At 40.1% G+C, this 14513-nt stretch overlaps 1 protein-coding gene across 5 annotated transcripts in view; it reads left to right on the top strand.

Moving 5' to 3' along the window:
• Positions 1 to 14513, top strand: part of Fstl5 (follistatin like 5) — a 598962-nt gene that overhangs the window by 541716 nt on the left and 42733 nt on the right. For all 5 annotated transcript variants that reach the window (XM_063260930.1, XM_003476994.5, XM_005006804.4 and 2 more), the window contains 2 exons: positions 4651 to 4758; positions 7328 to 7452. In XM_063260930.1, coding sequence (XP_063117000.1) covers positions 4651 to 4758; positions 7328 to 7452 — 233 coding nt within the window. The remainder of the gene's footprint in view (positions 1 to 4650; positions 4759 to 7327; positions 7453 to 14513) is intronic.

Below are 14513 nucleotides of genomic sequence, written 5' to 3'. Positions count from 1 at the left end.
TATAATTTTTTCTGTTAAATAGAACAGTAATATTCCTAATAGAGATGTATTTTGGTGTGCTGTATAATTTTTCAGTTGATTTTTCCCAATTAAGTAGATTTAGAGGTGTATTCCCTGTGAATTATTTTTGACCACACAGTGTTATTCTATGCCCATGAGTTATGTCATTCACCTGAGCAAATCAAACACCTGCCTTCTGGGATCCTGGAGTCCAGGGAACGAAACGAGACAGACAATAAAAACGAGGGCAGCATAATAAAACAGAGGCAGGACGCAGCAGCTGTTAAGGGCAGAAGAAAGAAGTTGGGAAGCAGAGGCCCAGTGGGCGAGAGCAGGGCTCCGGAGACGGAGGTTGGTGCTGCCCACCTCAGCACCAGCGCCAAGTGGGTTAGCGGCCAGGTCAAGGTATGTAGCAGGGACACAGGCTGTGGGCAATGGGGAATGCTCACATGCCGAAGAAACACAGAAAAAGAAGCCAAGAAAGTAGGAAAGACCGGGCTGGGGGAGGGGAGGGGAGGAAGGCGGGGGGGGGGGGGGATGAAAGTGACAAAAATACTGCTTTTCTGTTTTGAACAAAACAAATGGTCTTCATGTACTAATCCTTTCTGACCAATTTCAGAATATACTTGCAGATATTTAAACAAATTCATTATATGTGATTTATTCCTTCCCAATGCTGATGGCATAAGTAGAAAAATATCTACGTTTTGGCTAAAAATTAGGTTATAGAAGGATTATGAAGGTGCTCATGTGGCAATATTTCTGTCATATTTGTTGCTCAAAACCTTGTTAATGTTCCCTCTGTCAAATATGTTATCTTATACTCAAAAGCTTGCAAGCAGATATTTTCCTAAGAGTTAAATTTCCCTAAATAAATGATATCATATTACTTTTCTTCTCTTTGATTTTCCTGTCTTTTCAGTTCTGTTATACTTTGGTAACCAAACATCAAAATATTGTACAGCAACTGAATTTAGTATCAAACTTTTGAAATGCTGGAACATAAAGCACTTAATGCATTTATGGGTCATTGCACATATTTTCCAATTCTGATGCTTTTTGAAACTTGATAGATAGTTCCTCCCTCTGAATGCATACAGTTTGTCTTAATACACTGGAAGACAACTGATCACGACTGCCTCCTGACTCCTCATATGAAATATTCTCACAGTTAACTTTAAAAAATGATCTGCCTTCCCACTGACAGAAATGCTCATGCCGTAGCCTGAATGGAAACATCGCTGCCTGCATCCTTCATCCTATCTAATGCTCCATCCTCGAGCTGCCATAATATTAGCTCTCTGTTTTATCCTAGCATGCTTAGCATAATATTCTAAGTGCTTCTTTTACCCTCTGTTCTACCTTTCCTGTAAGTAAAGACACTTTTTTAAATTTACTTTCTGTTCCAAGTGTTCCTTTGAACATCATAATACTAGCATACACACCAATGAACATTAAAATTGTTGTAGTCATGAAAATAAGTTAGGCTCAGTTAGCTTTTCTTTTTTCTTTTCCTTCTGGAGAGGGAACTGGAAAACTTGCATATGCTAGACACTCACTGTGCCATGGAGCCACGCCTCAGCCCTTTTCCCTGACTGTGATAGCAGTTCTGAGTGCATCTCAGGAATGCTTGGTATTCACTCAGCTCATTCCGTGCTACTCGCCAGGTACTGCCTCAACTGCTACTCACAGCATCGTTTTAAAGTGGGAATTATTAATTTCTATTTAAAAGTAGGGGAAACTGGACCAAAAATCGTTAACTATCCAAGGTATTTTGAAACTTTAAGAGTAGAAGTTAAGGTTGAAGGTCAGCTTGCACACACCTGCTCCTTAGCAGGACCCCACCTGTGTCTTGTGGTGCCCCACTAGCTTGGCCCGGATTCTGAAGGCCAACTGCATAGATCTGAATTCGTGCGGGTTCCTTTCCACCCCCACAACAAAAGCAGAGACCTGAAAGTGCATTTTTATATAAATCATAAATAAGAGGGAGATAACTCATGTATTATCAGGAATAAAGCCATCAGTCCACCGGGGGAGGCTCTCTGGAGCCCAACAGTCCTGGTTATTGGTGGATGACGGCAGACAGGATGGCCTGGGTTCTCTCACTGTGTTAAGTGGGCTGATGTGTGCCCTGTGGATTGCAGTGTATCACGTAAATCAATGATTATGCTGAGAGCTGGAAAACTGGAAATTTTCACCCCAATGGTTCTTTCATATGTACTGAACTTTGCTCATTTTGTTATTGTGTTTTTACAAATGAGTAACAGTGCAGCTTTGTAAGCACTTCTTTTCATCATATGGAGTTATTCTGTTTTCAACATTTCAAGAAGTCAGTTCTTAGTACATTTTAAGCTGCATGCAAAATATGCTGAGTGTAATAATTACACATAGGCTACATTAGCATATAAAGGAAAAAGCATGAAAAATCAAAGCTCTCTCACTGCTTTGTCATTAGTGCAGTGACTGTTGTTAAGTATATATGCACTGAAATTATTGACCAGTCCCTGAAGAAATTTAACTGAGACATCTGCATTCATTCCAGCAGAATTAACAGATACCAGACCGTTCCTTAAGCAATAAACCCACTGAATCACCCATGTAACACTAAGTCTAGGGTTAGCTGTTCTAGTTTGGTGCAGGATCTCAACGTTATTATCAAGAATTCAGTCTCCAGTTTTTCTTCTGCTGCGTCCTTTGGTTGCTGGCCTTTTAAAGATCATTGTGTTGTGGCCTCAGCATGGCTTTGGAAACTGGGTGCCAAATGTCCTCATAAAAGGTTTCAAAGCAAGGAGAGAGAAAAGTGTGTCCCGAGCAGATTCCTGGCGTTGCTGTCGAGGCAGATGGGTGTTTCCATCCTCGGAAGGCTTTTGTCAGGTCAGCGCTCATTGGTCCAGTGCTGGGTAGGTCACCTCAATACTCCTGCCTCTGGAACCACTGGAAAAGCTCCTGCCCACCCGAGGGGAGGACTCTACCTTTCAGCCAATACTCTCTAACAGCAGAGCTTCTGCTGTGTCCATCTTACATTATTCTACAGCTCTGGTAGCCAAGAGGAAGACATGATGGCACAGACATGAAAATGTTTAAGCAATTCTTTTCAGAAACACATTAATTATTTCAGTAATCCATGAATACTGAGCATTTTAAATAGGTAGAATGCATGGGAAAGTTTTAGAATACATGCAATCTTAAGTCTAAATTTTCAACAAGTAAATTAAAAGTGGAATTTTCATGCATCCCATTGCAAAGATAACTTACCTGTTACTAATCCAGTGAGAATAGTATTTCATTATAAATGAGGACTTAGACTATTCTGTAATGCTAGAGAATTTGAAATACATGTATTTTATGCTATACACTTAGAAAATATTCAAGTAAATGACGAAATAACTTTTAAAAATTATTAGCTTACATTATAAATAACTTGATATTAAGGTGATTAAAATCATTTGCAGGCAACAACTTCTTTTTGGAAGTTGTGCTTTAAGTAACTCCTTAATACTATACATATTTCCAGATAAAAGCACAATTACTCTACCAAGTACAAAACAGTCCTTTGATTCTTATTGATATATGTTTGCCATACATACTGACTGCATTCATTGTGAGAATTAGTACATATACCTAACATATTTCAATTATTTCCCATTCCTTCCACCCCTTTTAGTTTTTCAGCCTCAGACTTAGTTTATCTTATAACAACTTATGATGTTAATTATTATATATAAAGATTGAAAACAAGACTAATAGGCCAAAGAACATATAAAAGACAATGCATTGTACTAAGTCAAGATACACATTTAGTTACGCTGTCCACTCTGAATTACAATCTCTTTCTCTTCTTCTAGTAAGTCTATTTCTTCATAATTATCATAAACAAGACACTATATGATAATTAAACCCCTATATTGGATTTACCTTACTGTTACAGTCTCCAAGTGCATCCATTTTCTTACTAATGTCTCAAATTTATTTTTTATGGTGCTCCATTGTGTAGAAATACCACCTTGGAAATCGCTATGGAGTTTCCTTAAAAAACCAAAACTAGAAATTCCATTTGTGCCGGCTATTCCCCTTCTAACTTCCCAGAAGAGCTCAAGACATCGCAGTACAGTGATGAATGAGTGCCATGTTTACAGCAGTGCAATTCATAATAGCTAATTCTTGGAAACAGCCTATCTGTCCAACAACAGAGGATTGGACAAACAAAAACAAAGCATTTTTAGTTGTTGTTTCTTCCTTCTGTGGTTTTGGATTTCTACTACAGACACTATATCAGGTACGCAGTTACGAATGTTAACCCAGTTATCAGATTGTGGAATTTTCACATACAATGTGACCCTGGCCGTGCAGACAGCTCTTACCTAGCTTCAGCACTGGGCTACCATGAGCACACGAACCCTTCTCATCCTGGGTTTCCACATGGCTTCTCTATGACTTATAATTAACACAGGTAGTGAATCAACATGACTACATACAATTAGACAAACTGAAGAAAACTGGGCTTTTGTGAGGGATGTAATATCTCCAGGTTAATTAGAAAACTAGACAACTGGCCAAAGCCATTTCACTCTGACAGCTAAGTTCCTGGAATATCCCCTGCTTTGGGCTCATTTTAGTCTGAAACCTTCTCTTTGTCTTCCCTTCTCACAGGCGGTGAGCACGGACCCCGTCCCTGTCAAGTTGCACTATGACAAATCGCACGACCAGGTCTGGGTGCTGAGTTGGGGCAGCATGGAGAAGACGTCCCCGACCTTGCAGGTGGGGCTTGGTGGGGCCTGGGAGGACAGTCCCTTCAGAGGTCTCACTGGACCGCCTACGCATGCAGAATGAGGCTTGTCCTGCTGAGAAGTGGGTCTTTTTGACCACTATGTGGAAAAAGAGGAAAATGTTGCTACTCAAATAGGATTTTGGGTGGGGAAAGGGGATAGTTGTGTTCATTAAAAGCTGTACTTACATAGAAAGTCAACACTACAGTAACCAAGTAAGTCAATGTCCTTAGACAATCATTTTTTGTACTCAGTCCTCTGCTGCTGTGATGCAGGTCCCGGCTCAGTGATGTGGGAAATGCAGTTTCACTCTAGCTCTTAGGCAGGGAGCCGTATGGTTGCACACACAGGCAGCTCTGGTGTGGTCCTCCTCGTGCATAGCAGGTGTGAGGAGACAGAACAAAAGCCTGCCCAGTCAGGAAGTGACCCCTCCATCACTGCCTGTCCCCTCCTAGTCCCTGCTGCTTCCGGACTCCAGGCTGTGAGCCCTGACCATCCACACCCTTTCACCCAGCCACTCTGAAGAGTCCTGAGTGCTCCTCAAACTGGAAAACTGAGCTCCTTCAAAGCGGGGCCAGATCAGGAGGGCAGTGGGCCCCCCATCACAGAGTACGTGGGGTGCCCAAGTTTGTGGCAGAGTGGGGCAAGAGCCAGGAAACCGCAGGGTTTGCCAAGATCCAGTCTCCTGATCCAATGTTCTGTACTTAGGCATAATCTTGACAAGATAAAACACATCAATAGTGATATTTTTGAAAGCAATTATTGATTTAAATTATTGTAATACTATTTTCTTTATTTTAAGAAAAGTTTCATAAGGCTTAAAATGCTTTTAAAATCAGTTTATCTTTTTTTCTAAGAAAATTAAGAGTGCAGACACATACACTGTATTCTTCAGAATCAATCCCTCATCTTCCTCTGATCCAAGGTACTTGTACAATTAAGAATTTTCTAAGTGTAGCACTATTTTCACAAAACTGTTGGAATACTCTCCTTTAATAGTGTACAGGAAAAATGCTTTATAAAGGTATATGTTACTTCCCACACAGTATGTAGGCATGTGAAAATAGGTTCTTTATTGTGTTCTGAATGTCAAAGAAGTTGTACAAATAGAATGCAGTGAAGTTTTAAAATATTTACTGAGTGGGAGTGAAAGGTAACCGCTATGCCTGAAAATACTAAATAAAATGTAGAAACAATTATCAGAAGAGCAGGAGAGTTATTTTAGTATGCTTTCCAGAAGGGGGAAGGATACAGAGGGCTTTTGTTCAAAACAGGCCCTTTTGACTCATGGAGGGCTCAGCACTGGCCCCAGGGCCCCTCAGGGAGCCAGACCTGCAGAGGACCTGCAGCAGGAGGGCACTGGCCTGCTCTGGAGTGGGTGGGACCTGCTGGGAGGCCAGGCCAGCAGTGCCCAGGTGAGCAAGGCTCGGTGGAGGTGGAGGTTGTAGGCACCGTCTCAGGGGCGCCTCTCTGGCTCCTCCTCTGCAGTCGCTGTGTTAGACCTGCACCTGGGCCCTGCACGGCTCTCCTGGGCTCTGCGAGGGTGTCAAGGTGCTCGTAATCGTCTCCCACCAGGACAGTAGGAAACACAGAGAAAATGTGAACAGGGAGAACACTGTCAAGAAACCCGATTCGCATAAATAAATAAAAACTAAAAAAAAAAAAAAGAAAAAAGAAACTCGATTCGCAAGGTTTCCTTTGGTTCGGTGCTCCTCTGCCGTACAATTGGGAGATGAACTGGTACAGGCTACACAGTCTGTATTTCTCTGTCCTCATACAGCACATTTCATAATAACAATGCTCACCAACCCAGAGAACATTTTCTCAAGGATAGGAAGGCCCATTTCTATTTCGTGTCTTCATTTCTAATTTAAACCGTGTGTCTGTGACAATTTTGAATACAAAATACAAATTTCCTATGACATTTGTTATTGATAAAAATATTCACATACTGTCACAATGTTAGGTGTGCATGGCAATGATTTTCCAACTAGTGTTACAGATAAATTCTAAATAAGTCATGTGAAGCCTTTTAAAAATCTCAGAATGTATAAAACCATGTATAAAATATCTGCCTGCTGATTTGTTTCACAGGACCAGCTTTGATTTGCAATCAGTGACCAACTAAAAGGTTGTTATTTTGCCAAAGGCAAATATTTTTACCTTTCTTGTTTCTTCAATTAAAATTCACTTCAACTGATTATTTTCAATTTACTTTAAAATATGGTTGTATATATCCTGACATTTTTAAAAGGTTTCACATGATTTATTTTGGAGTTTTCACATGTTCCAGTTCTGGTCTAACAAAGAAATTCTGCCCTGAGACCGCCTCATTACAGCAAAGTTAATGTTTCTACTATTTAGAAGTTTTTTTTATAGGACAAATTTTTCTATACTGAAAATAGACAAAGCATATACATTGCCATTTGATTAATGATATGCTAATCCTGGGGAGGGCAGAAAGTTTATGCAAATAAATGCCAGAAGAGCTAATTTTCTGCAAAAAATGTGGAAACTGGGCCTGTGACTGTGTCCCCCGTGACCACACTGTCTTCTCCTAGGTGGTGACCCTGGCCAGTGGGAATGGCCCCCACCACACAGTACACACGCAGCCCGTGGGCCGCCAGTTCGACCGGGTGGATGACTTCTTCATCCCCAGCCCGACTCTGCTCATCAGCCATGTGAGGTAAGTGCCCACCGGCCACCTTAGCTCAGTAAGGTCCACATGCGGTCATCAGACTGGTTTATGAGGTAGGTGTGAATGCTGCCTTTGGTTCAGCTTTGTTTCTGCTCTGGATAAAGTCCCTTTGTCAATATTGGTGATGAATTTCCCAGTATGCATTTCTTTTCATGCTGAATAAATATGAATTGATCATGAATACGGGTGTACTTTGTTACTTCTATCAATTTAACTGTTAATTTGTTTTAAAATTGTCACTATGATTCGTCTTCCTATTCACTGGCAAAATGGGGGCATTTCTTGGAAAAAATGATAATTTAAATGAGAGAATCACATTTCAAATGGAAAGAATGTTCATTTGACGATGTGGTGAATGACCCACAGTTAAAGAAATCTGTTCAGTGCTATTTCATAACACACTGGTATCAGTTTTGCTTATCTTACAATTAATATGGACTGTACTAGGAAGTGCAGTGTCAATATGAAGTCTTTGACGACTGCACTTTGTTCAATGAGGCATGTTGGCATTTTCTGTCTCTCCAATTTCTGCTCCAAGTGGAAGCACATAGTAACATTTGGTGACATGGCTCAAAGGTTTCCCATTGTGTCTGCCCACCCCATGGGAGCCATGCAAGTCCAGCGAGGTGGATGCATGCCCATACTTAGTGCTGAGGCATCCACAGAGAGCATCGGGGTGTTGTCAAAACATGGTGTCATTCTGGCCCTACGAGTTACAACATTGATGCAGTTAGAGCTAGTAATTATTAGAAAACATCAAAATAATGTGAATAAATAAAAGACACAATTATGTTTTGCTCTGTGTATTACGAAAAGGCCTGCAAGGTATGTTTAACAGTCCTCGCTCCATTCAGCTGTGTAGTAAAATACAGGAGCATCTTGCCAGTTTTTACAGGGATTTAGCTGAGCAAGGATGGAAAATTAATTGATATCTGAACTGCTCAAACAATTCTGTCTTTATTAGCGTGAATGATCATTACATTTCCTATTGCAGCTCAAAGAAATTATCTCTATCTTTGCAAATTAACTTGCATTTCCAAAAATAGACTGTTGGCTGTGTGAACTCTGGTTGACACAGGGAGGATCCATCCCGCATCAGAAACACCTAAGCAACAAATGTGGTCCCTTCTTTGGATTTCAGAAAATCTCTTCCTGACAACTTTGGCCTGTGTGTAAATGTGTTGCTAAGAATTTATGTCATTGAATTTTTATGAACTGTGTTCTTCCAAAATTGATTCCGGGTCCTGAATGTTGGCTTAGTAGGCAACAGCTTGGCAGGTTGAGGGAATGACAGGTACATTATCCTTAATTAATGTCATTTTCTACATGGGACCTAGCATACATGGCTTTTCTTGCAGATTACATCATCCACACATCAGATAAGTCATAGCTACCACCTCTGGAATACTTCTTAAGACATTAAAAACAGTCATTTACCTCATGCTTCCCATAGGAATGAACACAGAAAGGGACAGAAGGGCCACAGCGTCACCTCCAGCCCAGCTCAGTGTGAGCTGTGCTTCTCAGTATGGTTTCATCCAGTGTGGTGCTGGTCAGGAGTGTGTCCATGGTCTGGTGGACAGAGCACAGCTGTCTGGGAGCCACTTCCTTTGGTGCCCAGACCCCAGCCAGGGCAACAGCACCACTTGTCCCAGCAAGGACTACCTTCGCCACTACTCTATTTAGGAATGAAATAACTGTGGTTGAGTATTAATGCCCAGGAATCTACTCAGTCACTCTGGTTTCTTTATAATTTTGCTAAAACTCTTTGGTTTTTCCTTCCTGTTTTCTCCTCAGCTTTGCCTGAAATGTTTCTTTCTTTCTTTTCCTGTGTTTTGTTTTGTTTCTATGTATGTAATTCACTACTTTGGTCTAGTCTGTAAGGCGAATCAAGGAGTGAACAGTTTAAAGCTACCAAAATACATATGGTACTTTGCTTGACTGTAGTGATGAATTCTCTACACCTGTATTTGTATGTGTGTACACATATTGTAAGATACACTTGCACACATTTATGTGCATACACATCACCACATGTATGTACTTCTCTTGAGACATGATACATACATAAAACATCATCTGATACACACCTCAGATATATGTACTACATCATATATATATATACACACACACACACACACATATACACACTACAAAGGCTTTATAAATTTATAAAAACTAAAAGTTTTTAAAATTTAGAAAATTTATTTTTTAAGAGCATCTGAAGTTCTCAACACTTTGCAAATTCGTGTATTCCTTACTCGGATTCTTCTTTAATTTCTTTAGGAATTTGACTTCAGGGAACGAGCTTGCACTCACTATGTATCTGAGGCTTCTGCTCCTCTGCAGCCTTTCTTCAGTTCCCCGACCATACCACCTCCTTGATACATACTTCATCCTGCAGGGCAAGAGCTTGTTAGTGCAGATGCTCTTGTAGGGATTAGTGACTAAAGCAGGAATTTTCTTTCCTCTCCATAAAATCAGATGATGATGTGAGCCCTAGCATGAGGTGACCAGGCACAACCCTGCTATCCTGCATTTGATCTGAATCAAGGTATTCCTTAACACACTAAGCTCTGGTTACTCAGCCATGCTTGAGACTCTACCCTGTTCCTTCTTGAAGAGGATAAAGTGGGTGAACTGTCCTGGGATGAGCAGGCTGTACTGTACTGCTGCCTCCTGAGAGTTATTGTCTCTTAAAAATGACTAAATACAGAACAAAAGCTCATTACTAAAGCTTCAGCAATTAGCTCTGTAGGATGGGCTTTCAGTGCACTAAAGTGTGAGTAGGTTCATTTCCCCTGCTCGTTGAAATCTAAATAGCTTGGAATTTGGCTCATAAAACAGAGGTGCTTTTTTGACATGTATTGAAAATGGTGTTTACTGATTTTATGCTTTTAAAGTGAAAATAAGATCATAGTTTATGATCTTTTAATTTATACAGAATCAGTTCCATTGAAATTTTACATTAATGATTCCTTCTACATTCTATTATCAGACTAGTGGTCTGATAGTAGAGGATTTTCTTTAAAAATCTTAAACTTCACAACAAGTTAGCAAATTGTTAAATATAGTTTTAGAGTTGAAAACATTATATAGTGGAAAAGGAGTGTTTTTCAGTAGCATGAAAATTATAAATTGATACAAGAAGCATTTCACTTTACGTGTTTATCATTTATGTAAAGAATATAGTAAAATTGAGACACTAATAGAAGATGTGTGTGATTCTTACAATAATCAGTTATGTGTGCTCAATGTAATAAACATTAAAATGGAAATTCATGCTTTTTAGCTCAAATTTATTCTACAAATATAAATGTTAGGAAAGAATGAAGGTAGGTGAATGTGTCACAGAGGACGGATTTTACTGGGTTAAAACCTGAAAGGGGCCGCTTGATACTGGAGCAACACGGTCCCTCTCTTCCAGCTGTGATGCTGTGTGAGGTAAAGCTCCTTCAGTCAGGGCTGCTTCAATCCCTGTGACTATTGCTTGTTGTGTCTGCAAGTGTCTACCTGCTAAGATCATCATTTCAGCAGGAGTCGGTAAATCCTGATCTGCTGGTGGGACTGGCTGATCTGATCCTCCTGTTTTTGACTCTTAACTACAGTCCATAATCTTAAGGCTTAAACTACATATTACCTGCTTTAGATGGCAGGAATCTAATTTCTTCAATAGAGAATTGTTCTACTCATAACTTACATCTAAAGAAGTTGTTGTATGGCCCTATTGTTGAATCAAAATGAAATTATAATGCATGTAAACATCTGAATATGGCAGTGTTACTGCTCTTCATTGTCTATGATATGGCAAGTGCATGCGGAGAATAAATCTTTTGTAACCAATCTTTTGAAATTAATCAAGAAATTGAAAATTAATTAAAATAAGTATCACTTTTTAGAAGCATTCTTATGATACTGTTTTCAACTTCAAACCAACAAAACTCATACATCATAGAATTTACATAATTGATTCTTTATTCTCAGTATTACAGAGAAAAAAATTTGAAGTCAATCTAGTCATTGAGTGTGCAGCTTGCGCTACAGGTGCTGCCAGATTTTGCATAAACGAGGTGAGAAACAGTGGGCATGGCAATGATGTGCTATGTCATTATCCTTTCTTTTAATATCTGCACAAAACAAGAGGGGTAAAGAGAACTGACAAAATGACAGGGCAATGGAGAAGTTGACAGGTGGCAACAAATCACTGATGAGATATTTTCACAGCAATTTCCTAAAAAGTCCTTTGGTAATTCTTCCTGAGAATGATGTTTTGTTGCATAAGGAGGGCCAGCTAGGAGATTGCTAGGGTGTGGCAAACCTGGCCAGGGAAATGGGCCTGCCCTGCCTCTCACAAGCTCAGGGCCCAGGGGAGGCAGCCTGCAGGTGCTTTCCTTAGAACTCCAGCAGGTCTTCAGTGAGACAGCTTGACCCTGACGTTGGCCTGAGACATGGGGTCCCAGATCTGCTCCCGGAACCTAGACGTAGAAGTTCTTGTGCATTTCACTGAGATTCGGGTAGTGTAAAAGGACACACCGGTGCCATGAAGAGCTTGCTATTTATCATGATTTTTCCTGCTTCCTGCACGGTCTACTTTTATCCTGCATTTTCCTCTTTTACTTGACCCAAGCTCACTCTGCAGAGTCAGTTTTTCCCTTTTCACTTTCACTCTCTTTTCTTTTTTTTTTTCTTTTCTTTGTTAGTCTAGGAATTGAACTCACAATGTCACACTTTCCAAGCAGGCACTTGTGCTAAATCTCCAGCCCTTGCGTTTTTCAAATAAACATTGCCACTGCTTTTTGCTTGTTTTGTTCAATTCTTTGTTTGTCAGGAGAGGACTCTAATTCCAGAAGGAGAGGTGAATGAATGACCCACAGTCCGTTAAGGTGTATTTGCTGAGCCACTTTGGAGCAGGAGCCATCTGGTCATGAGGGGATGGATGAAATACATCTGGGACCCCTCAGGTAGCAGAACAGGAACCTGTGACAGGATTGGTGAGGCACCGTTAATCCACAGAAATGGAGAGGAGGCTCACCTGGAGCTTCTGACTCACCTCAGCACAAACTGTGGGAGAAGCATAGCAGAGATATGTTTCTACCTGGGTTGCCAGGCAAAGGTTGATATTCAGGCGGAATGGTGTTGCTGGTGGGAATTCTTCATGGTTTTCAGTAACATAGTACTTTTGGTACAATTTAAAGCAAGTGCCATGAGTGAAACTGAAAGCATGTTTTAAAGCTCATCCCTTGTATCATTGCATGTCCTCCATCTCTTTTCTCTGTCAACGTTAGAGTTCATGTGGAAATAAAATGAATCCGATCTGACCAAAATCAGGTGCCAGTTGGTACTGAGGGCTCTTAAAGTAAACACAAGAAGGAGATTTTGCAATTGAGCATTGGCCACAAGGAACATTCTCTTAAGTATTAATGGAGGTAAAAACTATGATGTTGTTCTTGGAGATTCCTGTAAAGGTCTCTCAACCCTTGAAACCATGCCCCACTCCAATTTGACCATATTTCTGGGACTTTCAAGACCTAATGCCATGCTCTTTGGATTATACTTCTATAGAAATTTATCTTTAAAATATATTTAATTCTGGAGAGAAAGTGGAGCAACTGGAAAATTGACATCTTTACTACTGTCATTTCTCACTGTAGATATGTAGTGTTTTATTTGAAGGACCTGTGAGCACATGCACATGTGGCTAGGCATGGGTATTTCTTCTGATCAGTGATTATATGACAGAAACAGAGTGAGTAGAGGTGTCTGTAATCTCAGTGGCAAGTAATCTGTAATCTCAACTGGCAATCTGCATGTCCTGAGGTGAGGCTGGGCTGCACTGAGCAGTTTGCCCTGGGCTACTGTTCCCTTTGTGTGGGCTGGAAAGGACACGGACAGTACCAAGCATTCCCTTACTGGGCTCAGAAGCCAAACAAGTGCTCAGAGTTGAGTGGTTACTTGAAGTCCCTGAAGACCTACCTGTTCCAGGTGATCATAACCTGACAAGTACAATGTGCCAGCCCATTGCCTGGATGCAGAGACTGGAAGAGGAGGCACCACTTTTCAGGCTGGAGTGGTCTACAGGGAGTATTCTGTGTTACAAATCTCAGCAAGGAAAGGATTAAGAAGGGATTGGGTATGATGTACATTTCCTTAGGACTCCTCCAAGGGAAAAATAAACACTCAGAGCCTGAAAGCTTAAAGTGTATCATACTCCCTCATATTTCATCAAATTTGTTAAAGCAGAAGTTTTATATATGTGTATATATATATAAATATATATAAATATATATATATATATATACACACACACACACACACACACACACACACACAATGTTAGCACTAAAATTTAGTTAGCACTGTTAACACTGAAATCCTACCATATTAGAAATTGAAAATATCAGATCTTCAATGATATTTTAAGGAAAGTATAATCTCAGTGAGATAAACAACAAAAGTGTTTAAAAATGTTTCTATATGGAAATCTATATTGGCTCCTTTTTATTCCACCCTTACCTGCTAATTAAATTCACAAAAAATAAAATGACAAAATAATCTAACTATCCCAGAAACCAAAACCTCTTCTCTATGCTCTTTAAAATAGTGAATACTTGCAACACCTGTAAGTTCTGAGATTATGGCAGCCCTCTTCCCTGGTTTTTGGTAACTTCTTTGGGCCTTTTCCGCCCCAGACAAGAACACAGTGTAGATTGGCAGAACTGTTACCTCATGAAGTACTTACATCGCCCAATCCCCAGAGCTTCATATGTTACCTGGAAAGTGAAAGATTCACAAGCTGCTTATTAGAAAACAAGGCACACACCCATATATATGTGTGTGTGTGCACCTACATCTAGAAACCATTGTGAGCAAATCGCCCCAGTATTCTTGCATATGTGCAAAGCTAAGATTCTTGAAGACTGAGAAACTTTCTTCATTTTATTTCTAAAGAAGTAAGAACATTCTACCCTTAAAACTTTGATCTATGATGCCATTCTTCCTCTTTTTCTTCATATTTACTGGATTTGTTTTTAATTATTCAGTACCTTTAC

Source organism: Cavia porcellus, unplaced genomic scaffold, assembly GCF_034190915.1.
Source record: "Cavia porcellus strain 051 isolate PalLab524CR breed Dunkin Hartley unplaced genomic scaffold, mCavPor4.1 scaffold_14, whole genome shotgun sequence".
NCBI classification, from domain to species: Eukaryota; Metazoa; Chordata; class Mammalia; order Rodentia; family Caviidae; genus Cavia; species Cavia porcellus.
Note: the sequence above shows the minus strand (reverse complement) of the source record. Positions and strands in the feature narration are given on the sequence as shown.